This window comes from Protopterus annectens, chromosome 3.part1 (genome assembly GCF_019279795.1).
Source record: "Protopterus annectens isolate FY-2018-M chromosome 3.part1, PAN1.0, whole genome shotgun sequence".
NCBI lineage: Eukaryota > Metazoa > Chordata > Ceratodontiformes > Protopteridae > Protopterus > Protopterus annectens.
In genome coordinates, this window is record NC_056732.1 from 364,986,508 (window position 1) to 365,013,965 (window position 27,458).

Genomic DNA, 27,458 nt, shown 5'->3' on the forward strand with positions numbered 1-27,458 from the left:
ATGTCCTAGATCTAGTACTCATGACTATGGGAGAGTGCTGCACCCCCCCCTTTGTGGTATATCCTCACTAGTCAGATCAGATCACAAAGTGGTTTCCATTGAAATAAAGGTAAAACTAGTCTCCCCACCTAATCCCAGAAACTTAAGAACTTTTCCAAGGTAAATTCCTCCCTATTAAGGGATGGTATAGCTATTTTCTAAGCTCCCCAAAATCCAGAAAATGCAGAAACTTATGTAGAAGCATACACAAAAGCCTCGTATGACTAAATAACTTCATAAAAATGGCAGTACCTGGCCAAAATATACCCAGGTCAAACCACAAAAACAAGCCACCCCGGAGGACCCCTAGTTTTAATAGGTTATACAACAAAAAATGAAAATCCTGTCGCGAAATAAGAGAGAATGTGAACAACAGAGAAATAAGTCCTTCATTAGTTTGAACAAGCAAATCAGGCTACTAGTCAAGTCTCTGAAAGCAGACTTTTGAGGTAAAAATAGACTCCAAAATAGCCTCCAAAGCCAAGGATAACCATAAGGCATTTTTCAGTTATGTCCAAAATCTTAAGGGCAACATCCAACAATGTGAGAAATTAGTTGTAGATGGCATCACTTATGCTCAGCTGGAAGACGTAGCAAATCTTCTGGCTGACAAATTCAGCTCAAATTTCACCTCCCCATCATCCCTAGTTCTGCCCCCAAAATTGCCTCCACCACTGCCTGCCAGTTATCAAATAACAGGTTGCTACTGTGCTCTCTAAATCTTAAAACATGGCTTCATTGGGGCCTGACAATATACCAGGTTGCCTCCTTCAAACAGCTTACATCAGGACTTATCAGGCTGATAGATGTATATAGGATCTATTTAACCACAGCCTCAAGATTGGCTTTATCTTAGTAAAGTGAAGGACAGCAACAGTCATCCCTCTGCATAAAGGGGGACCATCTATTGGGAAATTACAGACCCATAAGTTTAACTCATCTTATATGTAAGGTCATGGAAAGAATAATCATGGATCAGGTAAATAATGACGTAGGAGACCTCCAAACACTGAACCTGACCTAGTTCAGCTTTGTCAGTGGCATGTCATGCCTACTGAATTTGATGGATGTTTGTGAGAAAATCTGTAAGGCCATGGATGAGGGTAAAACAGGACATACCGTCTACCTCGACCTGTCCAAGGCATTTGACACAATTCTACACTCGGGTATTATTATTAAACTCACAAAACTGGGCATAAATCCCTTTACCAGATGGATAGCCAGTTCTCCTTCCAAACAAGAAACCACAAAAAGCAGGGTGAAACAAACCAATAATTCAAAAGTAATGGAATGGATGAAGACCAGGAAGCTTGAATATTCAAAGTTTGAAACAAACCAATAATCCAAAAGTAATGGAATGACCAATAATCCAAAAGTAATGGAATGACCAATAATCCAAAAGTAATGGAATGACCAATAATCCAAAAGTAATGGAATGACAAATAATCCAAAAGTAATGGAATGGTGTGGAATAAAACTTTGAATATTCAAGCTTCCTGGTCTCCTTACAAACAAGACACAACACTTAGTTAAAGTGGGTGAATCCAGATCCAGCAAGAGGCCATTTACTCGTGGTGTGCCACAGATGTCAGTTCTGGGACGACTCCTTTTTGGGATATGCTTCTCTGAAGTAGAGGCAAATGAGAAAGGCCTCTGAATGACGAGGTTTGCCGATTGCTGCAAGCTGGGGGGAATCATTGAATTCCCCAGTGATGTAGATATCCTTCAGGAGTGTCTACATCAGACAAATGATTGGTGCCAGAATGCCGGCCTAAAACTAAATGCAAAAAAGTGAATTATCATACCCTTTGGGAAATCAAAATACCCCTGCAAATTACAACATCAGTAGCATGCTCCTTAGAGCAGACTCAGAGGTAACAGAGCTAGGCACACAAATAGATAGTAGCCTGAACCTTGACCTCGATGTGTCCACAGTGGTGCGGAAATCTTTTTATGTGACACACCTTATAAGTAAAGGTATGGAATCCAGATCCAAGGAAATTATAGTCCCTGTGTTCTCAGCCCTCATTAGAAAAATAATTGAGTACAGTGCGCCATTTGGCATGTACCTGACTAGGCACTTACAGTATCTGGAGTGACATCAAAGGCTCCCCACAAAGAAAATACAGCATGTAAACAACATGAACTATGCAGATAGACTAAAACCCCTATGCCTTTACTCTGTCTCCTACTGACTATTTAGGGGTGACCTATGCCTAACCTACAAGGTACTCACAAATCCAGTCCTGATGGAGCTGCCACACATTCACAAGTCAAACAGCATGAGGGTCACTCGATCTAGGGATCTAAACTTAGTCAGTGACTCAAACAAAACATGTTGGAGAGACAGATATGTGTCTCAGTTATTTGCCCCTTCTTTGGAACATGTTTTCTATTCACATCAAGCAGAGCCCTTCCCTGGCCCACTTCAAATACAGTTTGGATCAATGGATTGGGAATCAGAAATTCACACCTGCGGTAGTACCTGTGTGCATTATGGACAGGGGCAATCTGTAAGATGCTCAGTGCACAGGCAAAAATCCATGCTGACTTCTTGCCACAAGGGGCCATGTATTGGGTAAAATCGGGTTATATTGGCTAGGCTTGTAAAGGCCCATAAGCCGTTAGCCTAGTAATCTCCTATGAACCTGTTATATGAATTAAAAAAAATTAAATGCTTGGTCCGCCTAGTCTTTCCATGTTAACTTTTGATGCCAACTCTACAAAAGTACTAAACACTTCTCCCGCTTACTTCCTGTAAAGTGTGTACTGAGGCTTGATGGTATGGGTTTGGGGAGAATAGGCCAGCTGTCATCCCACTGAAGGAGACTTTTTTTGTCTGTTCTTTAACCTTTGGATCTGCAGCCCCTCCATATGCTCATAGTGAAGTGGTTTAATATATATATGGGTTATATGCTTGTGCACGCACACACAGGCACAAAAACACACACACCACTCGCCATATATGCACTGTTGCCCACCCCCCCCAAACTGAAGTGGTGTTATGAAAGGTTATTGTCTCATGTTTGTTCTTCACAAAATGCATATTAACTTGTAGTTTCTTCACAAATGAGTCAAATAAAATGGTTATAATTTGTTTGTCAAAAGCAAAATGAAAAATAGATGCATGATTATGCAATATATAGTTTCACACAAGTAGTAGCTTTATATTTCAAGTGTCTTACAACTGTATTCTCTCTGTGCTGACAGATAGTTAAAGGCTGAGTGAGTGATGAAGGAGTTAAGGGATGTTATTTTTAAGTGTCCAGTATTTGTGGAAAACAGATTAATCAATAGTAAGCTCTGGCCTTCTCAGGCTAAGGGAGTGAATCTTTGCAGGGCTGTCTGTGAGATAGTATGTACTGGTACCAAATGTTAAAAAGTTGCAAGCCAATAAATCTTAAGCACAGGTGGTCTGTGTTTTAAAAAGGCATGATGTCAAGTGTTCACTTGAAGCTGCAAGCGAGGATCATGAGGACATAAATTATTTAAAAATGAAATACTTTGCACATCCTGAAGTATTATTCTTGACTCAAGACTGCAAGGTAAAACTCTTGTCATTATTTATGAACTTTAACAGTGGTTTAATATATAGGGTGTATATGCCTGCATGCATTTACACAACCGCACACACACACATCTTTTGTGCATTGTTGCTCCCCCCATTGCTTCTGTTGAATAGCACTGAAGTACTGTGCAAGCATAGGAATGCAATTCTCACATGGATGCACGCAGAGGAACACTACAGCGCCCTTATATAAACGCATTATTTAAGAAAGGTAAGCAACTGGTAACTAGAGCCAAGAACTCTGCTGGAGAAGCACTCTTCTCCAGCTCAATAGCAAAGTTATGGAACCCCCCCCCCACAATAACCTCTGTACCATCATGCACTCACTTCAAAGCTGTACTTAAAGCTCACCTGAAAAAATGCTGGTTATGCCCTTGTAACACTCCTCATTAGCATCTCCCACTCCATTCACCCTCAACTTCTCTTCCACCCCACTAACTACCTTTGATTACAGCCAACTCTGATGCTTGTAAGCTTATTATTTATAATACTGCTGTAATTTCTTACTGTAACAGTGTTAATAACTGCTATTTAATTCTTAGAATACATGCCATCTTAGATGGCACAGATGTTATGTGACTACTTTATGTACTATGTTCTTCATCAGGAACTATGATTGTATTAACATTACTTTGTGGAGCTTTTCTCCCCGGGCCTCTTCTGAAAAAGGACCTGTGTGCAGTCGGAATTTCCAGGTCAACAAATGTAAATAAATAAATTTATTTCTTAAATAATGCCACTGTATAATAGCAAAAGGTTCATCCCTGTGATCACACCACACCAGCCATAGGTAAAAACAACATTCCCCATACACATTTGTGGGTTATTGCTTAGACACCCACTGTCATCATTCAGATTGTCTCCATTTATTCTTGTGTTGTTTTTTTAATCAATTGTGCTCACTTGAACTTTGCTGATTCGTTTGAATTGTTTACTTTATTTTGTTGACCCCAACACTCCATTCTACTTGCACATGCATACTAAGGTATTGCATTTGTTTGTTAGGCTTCTGTAGCAAACCCTATAGTATTATTATTATTTTTTTTATTTATTTTACTTGTGTATGCTTTGTTAACGAGACAAGTTCCCATAGGCCTATGACCTCTTTTCAGGGGTGACCAGTGGTGGTATTCATATTACTAGGGGAAATCTGAGAAGGACACTGAGTAAGTTCCCCTGTTCTGCCATCAGTGAGCACCAGAGGCTCCTGGTCAAGAGAGAGGGTAGAGCCAAGGTGGTTAATAGCAAGAGGAGGGTGGAAAGTTGTGTTGTTGCAGATAATGCCACTACATGAATGTAAAAATAATGGTCATTTCAAAAAGTGGCTTAGATGCTGAACTGGTGAAACTTAAGAAGGAGGACAGACAGTGATTTGGCAATTTCCTGGGGAGAGGTAGTGGAGCAGTATGCAGTGTAGTTACAAAGAGCAGTGAAAGGTGAGGTTCTGAGTATGGAGATTGTCACCTTCATATTTACCAGCATGGAATGCAACCAGTGTGCCTTTAGTATTGGAAATGTTACAAAATATAAATGTTCCGCTAGAAATTCTTCAAGAAGCTATGTTGTTTTTAGTTTTTCTGGGAGCGTATGTAAGCTATTCTTCTCTGGCTGCAGCAAAGGAAAAAGGTAATGAAGACAAGTTATGTTTTTTATTAGTAGAAATGACCAGTAGTGCATATCAGAAGTAAAAATGGAATGTATGTTTGCGGGTATGATTCTTGGGACAATTTTGCATCACTTGGCTGTATTGGTATTAGAACACTTGTACATCTAAGAACACAACCTTTCTACAAGGTGGCATTTGAGGCTTCTAGCAGAAAGATCTGATGTTTATTATGAAATATTGTGTGTGTTCGTTGGAAGGATTATGGGATGAATGATTTAAATGTGCACCCCAGAAATAAACTATCAAAGTATATTTGGAATAACTGTCATTGCAAAATTGGAAAGATTTTTTCCAGAGAATCCTGATAGAATTGGAATTATTTTTTTACACAAACTACTGCCAAAATGTGTATGAAATCAAAAATATTTAAAGTATGGAATGAGGCATGATAGATTTGTTTTATTTGCAATAAAGCATGGGAACTTGTTGCAGTTCCCAAGTGTAGTAATGGCATGTTGCAGAAAGGAACGATAACATACTGGAGGCACTCGAACTTTGTTGGGGGAGGACATCACATTTAACACATGAATGCATAAAGTGGATGTATTCTGAATGTGGGGAATGGGAACATTCTGGGAAAGACTGCAGACAATGTGCAGAGGATGTAACAAAGAGCAGCACTTGAGATTTAACTGTCATTTGTTAGAAAGTTATGTAAATGTTATTAGCAATGAAAGCACTCAGGTCTCTCAACAGCAGGTACAAGTACGACTCAGTCATTGTCCACGCTGGTGTCAACGACCTGAGACGTACCTCCTTGGACTACATGAAAAGAGACATTGAGGAGCTCTCTGATTATGTAGCCCAGGCAGGTATGACCCTGACCTTGAGCAGTATCCTACCTTCACCTAGAATGATGCCACAATACAGTGATAAGATGATCAGCTTTAATAATTGGCTTAAATTCTGGTGTCATTCAAAGGGGATCCATTGTCTGTCTGCCTGGGATGACATGCCGAACAAGCCACGCTGCTTCGCAAGGGACGGCTTGCACCTGTCACCCCTAGGCTTCCGGATATTGGCAAAGGCTCTTGCCACCCCCATAGTGCCTTTTTTAGGCAAGGCTCAAATTCTAAACCTACCACCCTAGAACACAAAAAAGTAAAAAAACTAAGGGTAATGCTGCTCAATGCCAGAAGTCGCAATCTCAAGATGCACGCACTCGAGGCCCTTCTCAGTATGGAGAAAATCGATGTCTGTGCTGTGACAGAAACCTGGTTCAAGGCTCCTGAGAGCACCCTAGCACTATCGGGTTTCACCTCATATCATGCGTTCCGGCCCCAAAATCCGGACAACACCAAGAAAGGAGGGGGGGTGTCCATATTCATAAAGGACACCCACACCTCAAGGTTGGTGGCAACGCACGATGCATCGGAGACCATCCAGGTGCAATTAACCATAGGCAAGACTGCTCTGCAATTTGTAGCATGTTACAGGCCACCCTCTCAAACTCAGGAACCTCACATGGCCTTCCTGAAAACAATGGAGGGATAAATGTATCTCCAAACACCATCATACTAGGTGACTTCAACTACCCTAATATAGACTGGGAACACTACTCAAGCCCAAACACTCTAGCCCAAAGGTTCCTGGAGTTCATAAACTCAAATGCCATGGAACAACTAGTCACCATCCCCACAAGAGGAGAAAACATACTTGATCTCATCATCACGAACATGGGATCACAATGTTCAACACCGAAGTATACCCTCACTGGTGAGATCAGATCATAAACTAATCTCGCTGGAGGTCCTCATCCCGCCCCCCCCTGAAATAAAAAGACCACAGTGAAAAACTTCTCAAAAGCCGACTTCACACTTCTAAAAACTAGTGTGGTCTCCTTTAAGGCCCCTGAGCCAGTGGTAAACATTACTCAAACCGCTGAATCACTTACAAATGCCTTCTACCAGCACCTACAGGACTGCATGGATCAGGCAATCCCAAACAAAACTAAGACTCTTTGTACCAAAGGCAAGCGTCCAGTCTGGTGGACCCCAGCCATAAGCAAGCTCTACAACAAAAGGAGGAAGCTACTACAAGATAGAGCAAAATCCTTGAAAGGTAAGACACCTTTGATCATTATAAGTAAAAAACTAAGAGCTCTCATAAAATCATCCAAGGCAAATTTTGAGAGAAAAATCGCCAAGGACTCAAAAGACAATCATAAGGCCTTCTTTAGCTATGTTAGAAACCTAGGAGGAAACTCCCAGATATGCTCAGAATTAGTTCAAAATGAGGTGAAGATTACTGAACCTACACACATTGCCAACATACTGGCTGACAAGTTCAGTGCAAACTTCTCCCCCCCCCCCCAAAAGGAGAGATATCTATACCAGAGGATTGTAGCCCCCTCCAAACATCTCCAACGCCCAGGTGAGAACTGCTCTCTCCAAAGCAAAAAACACAGCATCCATGGGACCGGATGGTGTCCCCGGCTGTGTGCTCCACGAACTCAATGAGGAATTAAACCCGCAGTTAGGACAGCTGTTTAATCTTAGCCTCACCTCAGGATACGTTACCCAAGGAGTGGCGCACGGCGACTGTGGTCCCACTTCACAAGGGCGGTGCCTCCACCGACCCTGGAAATTACCGTCCCATTAGCTTGACAAGCCTTATCTGCAAAGCCATGGAGAGGATCATAATGGAACTCATAAATAAAGACATAGGGAACTTGCAGACTTTGGATCCAACCCAGTTTGGCTTTGTCAAAGGCAGATCATGCCTTTTAAACTTGGTTGACTTTTTCGAGACAGTCACCAAGGCCATTGATGAGGGAAAGGCAGTCCATACAGCCTACCTTGACCTGGCAAAGGCCTTCGACACAATACCCCACTCAGGTATCATCGAAAAACTCATCAGCTTGAATGTAAACCCATACATCACAAGATGGGTTGCAAACTGGCTAAGTGACAGAACCCACCGGGTCAGAGTTGCTGGAGCCATGTCAGACTCAAAGCCTGTCACAAGTGGTGTCCCACAGGGCACAGTCCTGGGTCCATTCTTGTTCGGCATCTACTTTTCTGAAGTACAAGCAAACACAGGAGGGTTATGGCTGACAAAGTTTGCAGATGACTGCAAACTGGGCGCCATAGTCGAAAACACATCTGACACAGATATCCTTCAGAAGGGCCTCACAGAAACGGATAACTGGTGCCAGAGCCATGGCCTAAAGTTAAATGCCAAGAAATGCATAGTCATACCCTTCGGGAAAAACAAGGTTACCCCTAGCTACCATATAGGTGGCAATCCACTGAGCACAGTAGAAGTCATCAGGGATCTGGGGACCCAGGTTGACAGTAGCCTTTCGTTTGACACTCATGTTGCTAAAGTAGTTAGGAAAACCTTCTACATTGCCCACCTGATCATGAAGGGATTCACATCTAGATCAAGGGAGGTCATCGTCCCCCTGTACTCATCACTCATTAGACCTATGATTGAGTACAATGCCCCATTCGGAATGTATCTAACCCGACACCTGCAGCAGCTGGAAAGGCCCCAAAAGTTCCTCACCAAAAGGATAAAGGGTCTCAAAAATATGTCTTATGCTGCCCGACTGAAAGAACTCCAGCTCTATTCAGTCTCATACCGCTTGCTCAGAGGTGACCTGTGCCTGACATATAAGGCCATGTCAAACCCTGATTTGATGAATATGCTTCACCTCAAAAAATCTAGATCCCTCAGAACCACAAGGGCGGGAGACTTAAACCTTGACACGGTTATTAATAGAACGTGCTGGAGGGGCAGATTAATCACCCAGAGACTCCCTATGCTGTGGAACAAAATCCCGGTACATGTGAGGCAGAGCACCTCGCTGGCCTTGTTCAAGAGGAATCTTGACCAATGGATGGGGGATCGCAGATATACCCCAGGGATTACTTCAGTGTCACTGCTTGACAGAGGCACAGCAAAATAATAGGCATAGTTTTATTCAAACTAAAGGGGTGGCGAAAGCCAAATAACTATGGGCTAGGCTTATAAATGCCCTTGGGCAGATAGCCTAGTATGAACCTATGAACTTATAAAATAAAAATGTAATGTTTATAAATACCGATGGTGAGGACGAGAGAGTAGATTATGCGATTGATGCAGTACATGATGGAATGTGTAAAGTGTAGAGATAAGGATAAGCTGAGTGTTTCTCATACAGAGGGCAAGACATAAATATAGTGTATTTCAAGGGACTGGTGGAGATGCAGCTTCTGTTGCACATTAAGATAAGGAAAGGAAAATGATGTACTGTTTTAATAATGGAATAAGTAAAGATACCAAAAGGTAAAGGTTAATGTAAATATAGTAGCAATTAATGTTAAACAGTGCTAAAATAAGGTAAGAAGATTGTTGGTAAACAAATGTTGTCATATTGATATATTGTGCTTTGTAGGATATAAGACATTTGGTAACAGAAGAGAAAGGACAAATATTAAGATTATGAGGGATGCCTGTTATGTGGAGTTTTAGTAAAGGCAAAAATGGTCATGAACAGCAATAGCAGCACAAAATGAAATTTTGAAAATTCTGCATTCTTAGTTCTCTTCTATGACTGGGAAATCGAAGGAGATAAACCCAATTGCACCCTTCTTCCAATGGATCAGAAAGCAGATCATTCATTAGCCTATTATATTTTACTTTGTCTCCTTTCCTAACCAGACATTTCTGAACATTTCTGCCTTGTTTTCTTTGTCTGCATATATTGTCTGTTTCCCCCATATGTAATAATCCTTGGAGGAGGTCTCCATGATGTGAGGTTATGAAATCCTTCTCTGGATACTCTCCATACTGTATAGTTCATTTGATTATGTCATTTCCTTTTTTTCACTGAAATTAGATGAAGCAGCATCACATGAAGTATTCATCATCGTATCCTGTTTAGCACAGTGTTCTTGATTGAGCTTTTCATAGAAGATGGTAGATGGAGTCTGTAAACAGAGCAGAGAATTACCTGTATACATCATGTTAATGTTAGCGGTCAAGTTTCCTTCAGGAACAGAACAACTTAAGATGCAGTTAATATCTAATTGTTCATACATAAATACATAAGAGTCTAACATAACCCCTGGTGGTAGTATTGTACAAATAATAAAATTAAACTGTATAGAATCAGAGCAGGTATTCAGTTCTAGCCTTTTCAATTAACTATTTCTTAAAGCTCTCCACATATTCTCATAACATACAGTTTGAACTCTCATCATCCTTTTTGATCTTTTAAGGAAAGTAAACTCATTAAGCTAAAAAAAAAATCCCCTTAAAAATGATTGTCTAATAATCCTGTATAATTAATGACTTAAAATAATATTGTTCTAAGCCATTATCAGACATAACTGCTGCTGAACCTAACCAGTGTAGTGTTGATCGGAATTATTTCTCTACTGTGTCTTTTGTTAACAAATCAGAGCAGCCTGAATGTCACTATATTGAAAATCTAATTATAAGTAATAATCAAATAGGTGAGAGTATAACTTTTTGATGCCCCAATATTGGATATTACAGAATAAGGAGCTTTATTATAATGAAGAAACACTAGTACAACTAATGCTATAGCTGTTAGAGTTGCAGTATCATTTTATTTTATGTATTCATGCCTCATCTAATATAGGGTTTACTTGGCCGTCCCACAATAAAATGTTATTAAAAAGGAATGACTACATCCCAGACTAGCATGTTCTACAAACACTGCTTGTTATTGTTAGAAAACAAAGTATTTAGTGCTTTATTGTTTAAAAAATATTATAGCACTGTGTCCATTCATGTCTTCTTCTTTTGGCTTTTTCCCGGTTAGGGGTCACCACAGCGGTTCACCTGTGTCCATTCATGTCTATTACTACAAAAAAAAAAAAGTTTAAAAGAAGGGCATGGATTCTTCAAGTGACCAACTATGATGCACAAAAGTACTGGAAACGGCGATCCAGCTATTTTTTTTTTAACTGAACACTATTTTTATATGTGCCACAGAAGCATGTAGTCCTTAACAGTGACTACGCTCACATGTATTAAGTACACTACATTCCTGTATTAGGTATCACTGCAGCAGAGCAAGCATAAATATAAACTCAAGTGTAGCAGTAATTCAGTTTTACAATGAGTTGCGCAGTGTACCAAAGTCCTCCCCATTTCGGAATGTTTCTATGATAACTGGACAATTCTAACAGTTTGAATAACTGTTATCATGTTAAGTGTCTTGTCAGCTGTACATTAATGCAACAGTATTAACATTGCAACAACATTTGTGTCACTAAAAAAATGCTAAGCACTTTCTGTTTGTGAGACACAAAGGGAAGAGAATTTGTACTGCTCAGAAAACAAATACCACACAGTGTGCAGGCAGCTGATAAAACAGTTTACCAGGCTACCTTCAGACATTAGGCACTGAAGGCAAGTCGCATTGTTGCACTAAAACACTGACTTCACTTCCTTTGATTATATCAGCTTGCAGGGAACTATGAACTGTCGTCAACACAAAAAAAGCAACTTCCAGTTCTGAAGGCATTTTGATTAGAGCTACTTATTAAAGGTAATGCAGTGAAATCTTCATACAAACTTTAGCAGCTCACAAAAATACTTAACTTGTTTTAGCTTAGCACAAAGTTATTTGCTTAAATGATCTCCCCTTCTTCTCCATGCCAGGTCATATGCAGCTGTTACATTAAGTCATTACACTTTCTAAAGAATTTCTTCAAAGGCAGCATCGTAGTCATGTCGGACCATTCATTTGCTCCAGGAGGTTATTCACACATCCAGTAACTTCAGAGGTGCTTAGCAAAGAAAGGACTGTTTCCACAAATCACAGCTGTACTAAGTATTGAACCAAGTCAGTGCTGCTGAGCTGCTGCACTGTGGCAGTACGAACGCTGTTATTGCCAAATGCTGTGTGTGTCAGTCACAAAATCATTATACAGATGAAGAAGGTTATGGCCAATGTTTAAAATAAAAAGCACAAGCCGTTGTAGCAAAGTGCTCCTGATTCTCAATATGATGCATTGTCTTAATCTGGAAGTACATCATCTACTCAAGGAAGTTTGCTCTGAAAGCAGAATCATGAGCATGATGCACTTATTAAAACATCTGTCTTTAAAATTTGCTCTGACTTAACTGTAGTAGCACCTGAAGAACCATTTCTGATCTTCTTCTTTCGGCTTTTCCTGGTTAGGGGTCGCCACAGCAGAACATCTGTCCGCTCATGATTGGCAGTGGAGTTTTATGGTGTCGAGTTGCCAGCCCGGCGCCCAACCTTCTACAGAAGACACACACATGCACGCACTCATGCCTAGGGCCAATTTAGAGTGTCCAATCCACCTACAGCATGTCTTTGGGATGTGGGAGGAAACCCACGTGACCACAGGGAGGACATGCAGACTCCTCACAGAAGGCACCCCGGCCAAGGATCGAACCGGAGAGCCTCTTGCTGTGAGGCATCAACACTAACCGCTGCACCACCACGGCCACCACAAGACGTTACAGTCACTGTTTGACAGAGAATCTCTTATCCATGCTTTTCTACCAAGTCAGCTCATGTTTTGTCATTCAGTTTGACATTCAGATATGCTTACTTTGCTGGCATTGCTGATGCCAGCCTTCAGATAAGAGTTTTATGCTAAGTTAACTGTTCTGTTGTATAATCGTGAAGAATGCATGCCGGTTTTCTGCTTGCATAAGTGTAATTCAGAGAAACTTATGTCAACTGCTTTGTCTCTAATCCTATCATAGTAGCATGTGTATCCCATCATATCACATTACAAGAGTATGATTTGAACATAATACCTTATTCATTAGACAGTAATTCGTGATAGTTTAATATATCTATCCTAAAACTTATTTTTGAATAAACTTTGTGCCCACTGTGTTTTCTTGCAAAAACAAAGGTTGGCTTTATTGGCCTGAATTTGTCCATAAATAGACTTAAAAAGAAAACAAGTCATGGACATTCAGAATTGCCGTATAGCTGAAACACCTGATGGGATTATTTGCATATATCCCGTCTTCTCTCTAATACAAGAAGTTTAAGGAATCACACAGTGGAAAGTCCAGCCTTAATAGACTTTCTGTTTTTTGCAAATACAAAGGTGTCAACACTGGCACGTTAATGAAAGTAACAGTTTCACTGAGTAACCAGTAAAACAGCATCACCACATTTGAGCAAGATGACTGCTTTATTAACCTACACTATCACAGCCATTGATCTTATTCTTTCAAAGGACTAATGTAAACCTGCGGTATTAATTGCTTGGAATTGTTTGGTAATTACCAGTTCAAAGATTCTACTGGTTTGGTATTTAAAACATCAGTGACTTTATTGCCATGAATGTTTGTAGGAAGATGGTATTAATTTACCTAAATCCCATGTCAATGAACTAATTTATTTTGCTTATGCACATTATGCAAGCATGCAAGTCAACACAAGACTGCTTGGAACACTGTGTTATCTTTCTTTTACTTTGGACCTGCTGTCTTGTCTCACTTGCTTAGTGTATTCTGTTTTCTGTATTCCTGCATTTTCTTTTCTCTTTGACAGTCTGACACAACTAACTTTTTTTTACATAGGCAAGCTTATTATATCAGTGGATAAGGACACTTATGAAGAGCTTGGATTGGAAGGACAATCATCTCGTTATTCTCATAAAACACCTATGAGATATGGTAAGTAAAATCATTGTTGTACTGTAAAACTGGCTAAACAGATTCTACTAATTCATAGCACACAGCCATTTTAATAACTAACCAACGTGTGTGTGTGTGTGTGTATATGCACACACAATACACGCACACAGGCATATATATTTATATATAGATATATATGCATGTATAATAGCTGTACATATATATATATATACACACACACGCACACACAAGTATTGCAACTTCAACAAGTGTACTGGAAACGTATTTTATGAGCATACATGCTTTACATTAAGAAAAATGTAATTGAGTAAATTTTTTGTCTCATGTATAATAATTCAGTTTCTAACCTTTGTCCAGATGCTGACTAGTTTGCCAGCTTGATCCTAGTTAGTTGGACTGCTACTGTGTTGGAAGTAGGGGAAACAGAGTGCCTATTGAAATGCATTGTCTGTAAAACATATAAAGTAGACTGGCAGTTTAATTTGACATCTAATAGAAAATATACAAACAGAGGGTTGTGTGAGTTGTAGCATGATGGTCCTTGTTTACTTATTGCAGTGGATCTGTATTTGTTTGTTTAAATTTTTGTTTGCAGATGTCTGCCAACCAGCAGACCTATGTGGCCCGTTTGTTTCCCTTTGGGGCAAGAGTTTTCTCAAACCCATCTTTCCACAGTATAAGAGCTGATTATAAAGCCATTATCCAGGCGTCCACAAGTGCTGTTTTGTATATTCAATCTACATTCCATGAGTTCCTGAGTTGTGATATATTTCTTCACATACAACCCAACCCAAATCATACAGCCTTTACAGACAGCACAGCCACATAACTCTGCTATCCACCTGTAGTTCAACAGTGGAAGTGTGCCAGACGAGTGAATCCATTCACTCATAGTCCTCCATTGCTTAAGCTGCTAGTCAAACCTGGGTCATTTGGGGTACATTCAGGGCTTCATCATATATAATTGTTTGTCTACAAGAAAACGTAAGTAATGTATTCAGTGAAGATAAATGAAAAGCTAGGAAACAAGAAGAAGAAACATTTCAGTGTATGCCTAGTAGAAATGCTAGCTGCATTTACTTTACTGAGTATCAGAAACTTAAATAAGGCACTAAGGCTTGGGGTATAGGGAATGGCTTTATGTGCTGACAAATGAGTGGGAGGACAGTGCGTGAGATTTATGGAGGTCATATTCTGTCTAAACTTCCTTCCTTAACTGCATAATGTCTCCATATTTGCTCCCACCCGATGTACCTGTGCATTTAATGGACTTGCATTTATGGTTTCCCACATCACCAACCACATTCAGATCCCAAGGTGCTACCAGAGATGCAGGACACCTGTACCCTGCCTAAAATAAAAATAAATAAAAAAAATGTGTAGGCCACTTCATTTTTTAACCCCTTACTGTCCAGTTGTTAGATTTCTGGACTCTTTCTCAAGCATAGGTCACATGTGGCAGGATTGGATACCCTTCCTCAGCACCATAAGCTGGCTTAAAGGCTAATTCAAATAACAATATTCATAACTATTTTCACTCCCTGATGTCATTTGTGGTTCAGACAGCTTATCTTAGCTGCTGAATGCTTCCTTCTGTAACTTGGCACATGTCTTGTGGTGAAACACTGCTTCTGTTAAGATGAGCCCCACATAAACACACCTTTCCCAGGTATCATCTTCAATTAGTCTAATCATTCCAAAATCATTTGAGACAATTTTCTGTTGCATAGTTATATCACTCATTTTGGCCAGTGTTTTAATTTTAATGGTACTTTAAAACTTTGCTAGAATGTCAATATACTTAAAATTGGACTGCTAAAATAAGACTTGAGACACTGTAACCTATTTTCATTGAAGGCTAAAAAGTTGATAAACTCGAGAAAGCAGAGGGAATGGCGGGGGGTGGGGGAGTGTGTATAATGATAATGATACTAAAAGAAGATTATAATCTGGGTCTTCCCTTATGGCAGAGAAACCTAAAGAACAAGGAGAAAATGCTAAAAGTAAGATAGAAAAAGTACAAAAAATGGATAATGCAGCTGGTCAAAAACTGAAAAAAAGAAGTAACAGGCACCATCATCTAATTAAGAGGGAGAAAATAAAGGCAAGTACAATGTACTGATTCAGATGCACTTCCTGAAAGCCATGTTGCATAGAATGATTTTATGGATTCATATAACAGAATAAACAGCACTGAAAGCTTTTTTTCATTGATGTTGTTGTTTGTCTTTTGGCTTTTCCCGGTTAGGGGTCGCTACAGCGGAACTCCGATCCGCTAATGATTGGCAGTAGATTTTCATGAACGCCGAGGTGCCAGCTCGACGTTCAACCTTAAACGAAGGCACGCCCATTTACGCATGTCTTTCGAATGCCCACCCAACCGTGGGAAGGACATGCAGACTCCACACAGAAGGCACTCCCCCGCACTCCAGCCGAGAATCGAATGGGAGAACCTCTTGTTGTGAGGCAACAATGCTACCACTGCACCACCGCAGAAGTTACAGGTTTTTTTCATTGATAAATCCAAAAAAACACCATTATTACATGTGGAGGTGTTCCCTTGCCTCCTATTACTAACTTTCCTGTTGCACAGCTGTGGCGAAAGGACAGATACCTTGCAAGTAGAACCTGCCTTTGTAGCACTCTGCTGCATCAAACAACTAATTGTGTATTAAAGTAAGAAACAAAACTCACACAGCTAAGCACAAATGCTGGAAAAAAAGTCAAGACTTAAACCAATGAGAAGTGCAGGATTTCTGTGTGTGTGTGTTTTTTAGTGAAAGCTGTTTTCATTGTAATTTATTCAGTTACTGGTTTCTTTCAAAGTAACTTCATCAAAATGAGCTGATCCTAATTTCCTTACGTTTAGGATAATTTCTTCAGATGAACCTAAAAAGTATCAAACTGGCCAAAAAAAGAAAAAAAATTCTTCTGAGGATGATTTATATAATTGTTCATCATTTATACTGCCTTAATGGCATATGGGTTCTGTGCCTGCACAAACCCACACTGGCAGCTTTCCAGAGCTCAAAATTCGCTACTCTAACCCCATGTTATAGGCAGTCGTCTAAGCCCCTTCCATCAGGGGACGTCAAACTCCAAACTCAAGTCACAGGAAGATACTTGCCCAGTCTTTTAGTACTAACTATAATAATCACTCAATGGAATCTCCTTAGCAGCCGGCTGCATCCACCACATACCTCTCAACTCTCCAGATTTTCGCCTCATATTTAGTCTGTCCCTCATAAAATTTGTGATTTTCTGGCAAATCCCTGAGGATTGAAGTCACTAAATAATGAAATTCATTTGAGTTGCAGACTTTATATCATCCAATAAATGCATATAAATACAAAACTGTCATTTTAACAACTTTTCTAAGTTTATAAGAACAATATTTAAAATATGTCCCTATTTTGGGGTCCTTTGTCCCACCCATATTTTTAGGCTTTGTCCAAAGTTCTTGTGCTAAGAGGTTGAGAGGTATGATCCACCAATCTCAAATTAATCCTTTTGGGAACTTCCTTTCTTTGTCATTATATACTTTTAATTTTTGTTTTATTCAATATATATTTATATCTAAATATGTATGCATTTATGACTGATGACTTTCATTTTAATATATTTGCTATTTACTACTGCTATTTCCTCTGGGAATTCTAACTCACTGTTATATTTTATGCTTAATACTGCTTTTAAGCAGTTATGAGGCTTTTCCAAAGTGTTTTGTGACTTGTATGGGGAAACTGAAGTCTTGTGGTCTCCAGTTGAACACCAGAAACTTCCTTGTGCATGTAGAGCCATGATTTAATTACATCTGTTGCTTATATGCTTCATTTTGAAGTTCTGACCGGAAGATATTGCATTTTTTCACTTTTTCCTTGCTGGCTATAATAATCTGTCCCCAGATATTTTTCCTCATGTATAGTTCACAGTAGAAAGAAACAAAAACGTCACTAACTGCATGTAATCAGATTATTACCATGTGTGGGGCTGATGTTTCCTTAGCTAAGTGTGGTTTACGCTCAACTAATCTGAGACTTTGCTCCTATTCAGAATGACTATGGGCTCCCTTCTTAAGACATCAGTTTGTTGCTGCAGGTTTTGTTGGGAAATCTGATGCAGATGATAGTGAACACAGAGTCCATCCAGTCTAATTCTTCAGAAGGTGGAAAGGTTCATAAACGTAAGCAAGTGTTCTTTTCCACAAATGCTAACAAGGCTTAGAGATATATTTAACTATAAGCAATCTGTCGTTACACCAGAGATTGGCAGAGTTTAAGATCTTACTGAGGATGAGATTTCAAATGTTTTGGCTGTTCCTGCTGTGTTACTAGCCTTAGAAGATGTCTATAAAACTTGCATGCAAAATCCCTTTGGCTGGTGAACCAGTTCCTAAAAAAGCTATGAGGACATATAAGGTGTTCTCTGATCTTGCAGTTCTCATTACTTCTTTGTCAGCTGACCCAGCAGTGGTTTCTCCAGCTCCCCTCTCTATCAACAGGTCCTTGGCTTCTTCTAGCCCAAAGTCTAGCAAGAGGACCTTGACTTCTTCTAACCCAACACCCCTGGATAAAATTTGCAAGGGGTTAGATTCTCAGAAGAAAAGTTGTCGCAGTCTAGAAATTTAGTCTTCAAAATTCTAAATCATATAGGCTTATGTGGAGCCATGTAGGTAAAGGTCTATAACCAAATAGACCAAGTTAATTATATTTATGCTTCAAGGTTTGGGTTGTTAATCGTCATCAGCTTTGGCATGTATTATTATGCAAACCAAATTGTATACCCTGATAGGTACAGTCTAATATGTGCTTTTAGTAAAAGTGTATTGAATTGATGTAAGGAGACTAAACAATATATTTATTGCTGTAGAAACCAGTAATTTGTTCCAATATGTAGAGACTGAGATGTATCTTTATGCAAATTGCATTGAATGATTGTATGGAGACTGTAAAATGCTGTGATGTACCATTGTTGACTGTAATAAACAATATCTACTTGGGAAAAAAAATATCTATTACTGACTAGTTTTTTAAGGTTTAGATGAGGAAGCTGTTTAACTAATTGATGGCCTTTGTCAAGTACAATTTTATACAAGTATTATATGCCTCTCTTGCCTTGTATGGCTTACTGAAGATCTCATTCAGTCTTCATAGATAAACTATTACTTTATCCCAGCTACCTTTTTTCCTTTTTGACAGAATGATTTTTCTCAGGTTTAGGTGGACAGGTAACAGACCAGTTTTAGCACTGCTACAGATAAGATGCATTTCACCAAGAGAACTTGTGTATTATTGGTGTTAGGAGTCTAGCCTTTTTCTCCATGCCTTTACACAGCAGCCGTTTAGTGGAGGTTGAAGGTCTGGAGAGATTAACTTATGAGAATATTTTATCTGATAAGTTTTCAATATATGCTGTTTGTCAGTATAACTGATTTATCTTTTGATCTTAACACGAGCTTTGCTGGATGATGTGCAGATATAATCCATTACTGTCCTATTGCCGGGTTCCTATCAGCAGACCGAAGATGCATGTTTTCGAATGCGTCTTGGACGAACTGACAAAAACGAAACTGCAAAATATCGAAGCGGCATGTAAGCAAATTATTTCCTTTGGAAAGAATTTGCTTGGCTGCTTCAGTACTTTGCTGTTTTAGGTTGGTATATATAAGTGGGGGGGGGTGCGGGGGCACAGCCCCCCACTTAAGCTCATGTTTTAATGTGCCTTTTTTTTTTCCCTTGGAAAAAAAAATCGCTGTTCTGACAGTTTGGTTTTGTAAGCTTTCCCTTACTTGGGGTCGATCAATCACCATTCGCTTACCTAAGCATTCGGTGATCTAATATAGACACACTAGGAGTGGGAAGAGTCCTGTGCTATACAGCCTTCTGAGGATCACTCGAGTCAGACTTGTTCTTACCAGGCTTGAAAATCTGTCTGGTATCTGGCTTCAGCAGATAGAAAATACTTGTATCCTTTTTGCTGCAGAATCTTTAATTGATTGATGTGTGGGCCAGAGATTCACTGTAACTGAAGTCATGTTACCTGTTGCTTGCTCTGTTAGTACTATATCCCTGGATATCCCTAAGTTTGCTTTCATTAACCTCTTGCAAACTATTACTAATAATGGAAATTTAAAAAAAGCTGTTAGGCCTTGTTCATTTAAGTGTGAATATCCCATGTTTTTTGGTAAAATGTGGCCTCCCCCCATGTCTGTCGGCTATTAAATCTTCCTCCTGTAGGTTTTTAGCCTATTTGTTCCCAGAAGTTGATGGCTTTACCTGCATCCAGGCGAGAACCAGCCAGTGGGAGCTGTCATCCAAATAGCATGGGAGAGTTTGTGCCCTCACCAGTGCTCATTCTTCCATCAGGCTGCCTTTTGAGGATATCCTCATTTCGATGATCTGAGGTTCTGGCTTCACCCACATGCATCCACATACACATATGAGGGCCATCTTTGTTTTATTATGAACTCTAAATGCTCCTACGCTGGGAGACTTCTAAATTCCATTCCCTCACCTTGTGTTCCTCAGTCATTGAGAACTTTTGCTTCTTCTTTATCTTTCGGCCACTCCCGTTAGGTGATGTAATCCCACCTCCACCTTTAACACATCTGTCACTCCTACCACAATCACACTCACTACTATCACACTGCCTTTGTACATATCCTGTACCACTCTCGCAAACTTCTCTGCCACTCCCGACTTCCTCATACAATACCACAACTTCTCTCTAGGCACCCTGTCATATGCTTTCTCCAAGTCCACAAAGAAACAATGCAACTCCTTCTGACCTTCTCTATACTTTCAATACCCTCAGAGCAAACATTGCATCTGTAGTGCACTTTCCTGGCATGAAACTGTACTGCTGCTCATTAATCATCACCTCCCTTCTTAACCTAGCTTCCACTACTATTTCACATAACTTCATGCTGTTATTACAACTCTGGACATCACCCTTATTCTTAAAAATAGGTACCAATACACTTCCCCCCCCCCACTTCGCTCCTGCAATGCCTGTGCCCAACTTGGATCATATTGGTCACAGTCAGGGCTTTATGTATCTGTGCTACAGACCTGGAGATAAAATGCCTTTACTCAGTACAAAGCAGAAATTACTGGTGCAGAGAAAAACTAATTTTTAGGAGTTGCTCATACGATATTAAAATGGGTTATATATGTTTTATCTTTTAGTAGAATGTAAAAAGCAGTTGTAAATTTCAGTTTGAGAAAGTAATAGTTTTAAACTGTGAAAAACTGAAAAATGCAGTTAGAATTTAATGAAAACATGTATTTATGGATTCAAAATCATTGCCATTCCAAAACTTAACATAATACTAAAATGAAAATAAAAAGTGGTATTTTGTAAAGCCAAGCATTGAAATTCAGATTCTGCTAACAGAATAGTTAAACACAGACTAGAATATTACTTAATTGGTGTGACATCTGAATTCTGCATAGTTTTGATTTTAACCCTTTTAAGGAGGATGTGGAATGGAGTTTGTGCAAGGGACTCTAAATAAGAAGAAAGCACGTGGAGTTTTATAGCCATGACATTAATGGGATCAGAGTAATATTGAAGTAAGTGTTTTTTGTGTTACCTCAGTAAGGCAGAATTCATAATCATTAATAAAAGTTGTACAGAGACTATGGTAGGGACAATTCTGTGTACAGCAGACACTGTTGTAACCAAGATTATTGTAAATTGTTTAATTATTTTCTGTGTGATATTTCCAAGGAAGTGTGTCATTTTCTAGATCACATTTTTGTGATGGTTAATGAAATGGTAAATCAAAACTGATAAAAATAGTGCTTGTACGTTTGGTAATAAATGTCACATAAATGGGAGCTTGACCAAATACCTCATAAATTAGTAACTAAAGTAAACCTTGAACAAATGTTTAAATAAGTTGCTGAGCAAATAGTAACTGGGATGACAAACATCTGAAAAGTTTTAAGGGCTGCTGAAATGTTGCCTATTTTGGAGTAAGTACTGTAAATTATGGTTTGAAAACCAAATGTCTCAAAAAAAAAAATTAGCTGGCGAAGCTCCCATAATGTTACCGACTCCAAGCATCCTGACCTAAAAGTATAGTTAGAGTTTGCAGATTAGTCTAGGGAGAGGTTTGTATCAGTACATAATTGTACAAATTCAGTGATAAATGTATTCATGTGTAATGTAATTTTGTAGTAGATTTAAGAACATACAGCTGTAATGTGAATATTTTCTGTTAAGTTTCTGTTAGACCAGTACAGTTATCTAAAATATATTCCTATTTTAGGATATTCTAACCAAGCTTGTATTTCCTCTGTGTATGTCATTCTTAAGGTATCAGGTGTCACTTTGCCAAGGAGAAAAGTCAAGCAGAGTCAAAACATCTTGAGGATGTGCAGACTCGTGGTGATTTGTGTTTTTTACTACAAATATTTAAATGTATTTATATTCACTACCTTACACACTTATATGCACTACAGGAAAACTGTCCACAGCAGTTATTGTTGCTGTCTCTCATAGCACTTGGTACCCAGCTAGAAACCAACCGGAAGAACCATCTGTGTAAATTTTGCCAGGTGTTCCAGTTTCTTTCCACATTCTAACATTTGTATAGAAGGTGAACTGATCCTCCAAACTGCTTCTGTGTGTGTGCGTGTGTGTGGTATGTGCGTGTGTGTGCGTGCGCATATGTGTGTGTGTGTGTGTACACGCGTACATATTGTCTGTGATGCTCTGGTACCCCAACCAGAATTAGTTTCCCTGCTTTGCATCCATTGACTGCTGACATAGGTTCCTGCTGCCCTGTGCCACTGAACTGGATTACACATTTACTTGGGGTATGAATGATTTCACGAGACTTCCTGGTTCAGAATGGAGGATTTGGGGGGGATGGTTAAATTGTCAGTGTAAATTGAGTTGAACTAAAATGTGAATGAAATTACAACAGATTATTAGTAACAGTCAATGCTAGACAAATTTACAGTTAGGGCAACCAAACATTATAGTCACTTATAGGCTGACACTATTGTATTGCTTTAGAAAACGTCTTTTGTCATTGCAACATTGTGAGAAGATAGAGAAGAATCCCTTTTGATTTAAATAATATGTCATACTTAAGCATAAACTATAGAAGCCAGTGTCATTTAAGCACTGATGTGATCATTACTGAAGATTTTCTCATAACTTAATGTTGAGCTACAGGGTGTAACAATCTAGAAGCTTGTAAAACATTATTTTTATTTATGTAACATATAGTACTTTATTATTTATAATACTGTTGATAATACGAATTTTCTTTTCCTCTTTTTGCAGTGATCTCTATGGATCTAACAGCATCATCTTTTGCCCCAGGTGGAAACCGGTATAAGAGAGTAATGTGGGCTCTAGCAGAAAAGAAGCCACTGAAGTTTGACTTTTTGATGGCTTGGAATCCATCAGGTATATATATATAAACAGGATAACCTCAGCTTGAACACTTAATTTCTGACTGTTCACTCTTTATTGTGTGGATATGTAGCCATGAGTACGTAACAGTTAATTTTATATGATAACTATTTTTGATTTAATTCCTGACTTGAACTTCATTGAATAATTCAGTCATTGACTCGCTTTTTTTTTTCTTTGAATCAATGTACTTTAATTCTCTTTGTAGTGGTTAAGTGAAGATGACTGACTTTAATTTTGACTAGGAAAAACACAAGCCCAGCTTATTTTTTTCTGAAAGCACAATAAAATTAAGATTTTTTCCCTTGACAATCTGCAGCATGTAAGTTAAATGCTCGCAAGGTATAAACACTGGTTAAGAGCTGCACAGCTTACTAAATAAACACAGAAATAAGTTGTATTAGATTATGCCTTGTCATTTTCAAGTTGTATGAGGTATGGTGTGTTTTTCAGAAGAATGCTTCTAAGATGATTTGCTTGTTTTGCCCAGATTAGTGACAGGATTACTTGGCAGCATTCACCAATCACTGTGCACTTTGATAGACTCCATCTGTGGGAAACTGCATTTGTATTGGATCCTCACATGCTTCTTAAAGCACTTCAGCTGTAAGATAATCATTATGTTTCTAATTCAAGAAAATTGCATACCTTGTTATTTACATTCCACAATATGATCTGCAGTGGTGATGCTGCGGTAGCGTTGTCGCCTCACAGTAAGACTTTGTCCTGTTAGATTCTCAGCTAAAGCGTCTTCTGTGTGGAGACATGCGTGAATGGGCGTACCTTCATTGAAGGTTGTGCATCAGAGCTGGCAACTCTGCACGTAAAAATCTACTGCCAATCATTAGCGGGCCGGAGTTCTGCTGTGGCGACCCCTAACCGGGAAAAGCCGAAAGATACAACAACAATATGCATTCTTGAATCTGCATAGTAGTGTAGAGAAGGGTAACAGTTTGCAATGAAAAAGACAGATGGCTTGGGAATTACTAGGATGAGAGAAGACTTTTTCTGACATTGTTTGTACTAAATTCTGTCAAGTAAGAAAACGTTAAACAAGAAGATTTGGAAAGATCTAAAAAAATTAATTGTGTTTGTTTTTATTTTCTAGTCTCCACTGAGTAGAACTGTTATTTACAGTGTGATTTATCAATGCTGTTTACCACTAATGTGTCCTTTTTTGTATTCTTTTTCACCCCCATGTCTGATGCCCATTAAGCTTCCCCTAACTTGGACTTGGCCTATTGGGTCCCCTCTGCTGGTATCCACAGCAAAGAGGTCAGAGCTGTCTGAAAGACCATCATCCAGGCCACCACAGGGAGCTGCTTCTACCCTTGCATGTATCTTAGCAATAAGGGTATTTTTCTTTTAAGGCTCAAACCCATCCCATCCCCTGGGGCAAGGCATATGTGACTGAGACAGCAGGGTCCACTATATCTTCTCATGCATGTGCATTATTCTGTCCCTGTGCTACAGAAAGGCACTGTATTCACAGCTTGGTGAGTGAAATACATGTACCCCAGGACCACTCCCAGTATCACTACCCCACCATGGAGAGGTCATGGCGTAGAATAGCCATATTCAACATTTTTCCTCCTGCAAAGATAGGCATGCCCATCATTATACTCCAGCAAGCACCTATGCTGGGAATCAAATAGGGATCACTTGCTTAACTGTTAGGGATTCACCCCTCTGCATCATGAGCACTGGCTTGATTTTAGTGAATTTTGATTTGTCTTTGGATCCAGAAAACATGGTGAAGAAGAAAGGGGGAGAAGCCAGGAGAAGGGCAGGTAATGTATGGTGAATGTGTAGGCATAATATGGCTTAGAGAATTATGAAAATAGAAATATGGAGTTCGTGGGAAGCTGAGTTTACTAGAAAAAATATTGTAGTTACTGGGAACTCTGGGCATATGGGGATCAAGAGAAAAGGGATATTGGATAAGGCAGCTGTTCTATAAATCCTTAATTGCCAGCAAAAGAAAGCTGCAAGTTTACCTGGTCTGAATGTGTGGTATAGCAAAAATAGGACTGCTGACAATTCCCTTTCCCTTCTCTCACTATAGCTGTACCAAACCTTTTTAACTGTGACAGTTATGTTGATCATTACTAGATATTCTTTCAATGAAGATGTACTTTCTAATGTCTAGAATGAACTACTTTCCCCTAATATGGTAGGCATGATTCCTCTTTACTCTCCCTGTTCTTTGTTTCCAACATAATTGTGGGACATTTAAATAACCAAATGACTCCCCCATTTCTCCTCTAAGGTGAAAATGGGCTTTGTTTTCTAAATCAGTTATATAACATTTCCTCTGTGCATCTCACCATACTGGTTATCTCTTTATGCTCTGCACAGTGTTGTGCCTTATTTTTCCTTGCAAACCCTCATCTGAAGTGTACTACTCTATATCTGTTCTGACAAGGTCCTGCTGCACGAGTATTATCACCTCCCTATCATTAGATACTGTACCCCTGGATATACTCCTAATGTTCAATTTGCCTTTATGAGTATATTTTCACCTTGAACCCAGTTGTTTTTTTCTTCTGCACTAATAATTCTCAAGTCTTCCTAATAATGTGGGTTTTTGAGATTTACCTTCTCCCCCCAAACACACAGTGTGGCCACGTGCTCTCTTTACTGACATGTATCACAATCCTGTTGGAGGGTCTGATGCAGAGACCATGCCCCTCTGACAGTAACTCTAGCCTCTTAAAGTCCTTTGCAGTTTTCCACCCCATTAGATAATTGTCCTCTAGCTTGGTGTTGTGTGCAAAAGTTTGATCATCTTCCTTGAGTTTTGAGGATGGAGATGGACACATAGACACATTAGACTGGGCATAGGATCTTTTCCTTTGGGATATTACCTGTCACTGCATTTTCCTGTGAAATCACGTCCAAACTCCCACTCTCTGCATTTGTACTCTCCAACCACTCCACCCATCTGTAGATTTACTGCTTACCTCTGTTGCTATAAATTTCACAAGGAAAATTTAGTGGAGAAACGAGATTGATTTAATAGAGTAAATCACACCACACTTGCCTTTGTTTACATCTCTAATAACCCAGTTATTGGTAATTGTGATGTGATCTACCTGAAGTGAGTCGATGTAGCCCATTCTCCCTTGGGTACTAAGTGAACCTTGCCTTCAGGACCACTGCCTTCTATCACATCTCCCAACAAAGACATCACTACCTGCTGGCCTTTGTTACCTGAGCAAATGTAGCAGCATGTTTCTAATCCGCTGAGACCCATACCTCTCAACTGTCCAGATTTTTGCTTCATAGTTTAGGTTTGTTCCTCATAGAATTTGTGTTTTTTCTGGATTTTTGTGGCAAATCAGTGAGAATTAAATTCACTAAAGAATGAAAGGCATTTGATTTGCAGACTTCATATTCTTTGGAAAAATGCATGATAGCACAATGCTAGCAACTTTCTAAGTTTATAACAGCAATGTTTAAAATCTGCCCTGTTTTGGGTCTTTGTCCAGATTTTTTGTGCTAAGAGGTTGAGAGCTATGTTGGGATCATCCCTTTTCAAAGATAGCTGTTTGTAGGCATGTGCAAGCTTAGTGATGGAGAGCCATGGCAAATTAGTGCTGTAATATTAATGACAAGCTAGTGCCCTCTAAGTTGAAGGTTATTATTATTGATGCCTGGTATGAATTTACTGTTGCCAAGCTAAGCATAGAGGTTTGCTTTAAAGGCTTTCAGAAAATGTTTTGCTGGGCGTGCAAAGAGAGTCTATTCCAAAGATGATGGATACATTGGGTAAGAAACCTACCACTCCAGCAGTTATCATTGCCCTACAGTTTATTTCCTTGGAGTGGGTATTAGTTAATTTTGTGGTCTGTGAAGGTGAAATAGGTTGAAAAGTAGGGGATATTTCATACCATGCAGTGCTAGATAAAGATTGCCTATCATGAGCTTGTGAAAGGGTGAGTAGAGACTGTCAGGCTATAGAAGTGGCTTAAAGCAGAGACAGTTTTCATCTGTGATTTAGGAATGAGCAGCATAGAGACTAAATGAACGATGCCATGCAGTAAAGGAAGTTCATGAACGTTTCTGACCTAACTGTCTTTAGTCGCACAACATGTGAACTGAAGATGCAAAAATGGTTAGATACAAGGCTGCACATCA

General features: G+C 39.3%; 1 protein-coding gene across 2 annotated transcripts in view; it reads left to right on the forward strand.

Moving 5' to 3' along the window:
- RPP40 (ribonuclease P/MRP subunit p40) overlaps positions 1 to 27,458 on the forward strand; it is a 431,856-nt gene that overhangs the window by 177,044 nt on the left and 227,354 nt on the right. For both annotated transcript variants that reach the window (XM_044066823.1, XM_044066824.1), the window contains 2 exons: positions 13,809 to 13,904; positions 23,187 to 23,312. In XM_044066823.1, coding sequence (XP_043922758.1) covers positions 13,809 to 13,904; positions 23,187 to 23,312 — 222 coding nt within the window. The remainder of the gene's footprint in view (positions 1 to 13,808; positions 13,905 to 23,186; positions 23,313 to 27,458) is intronic.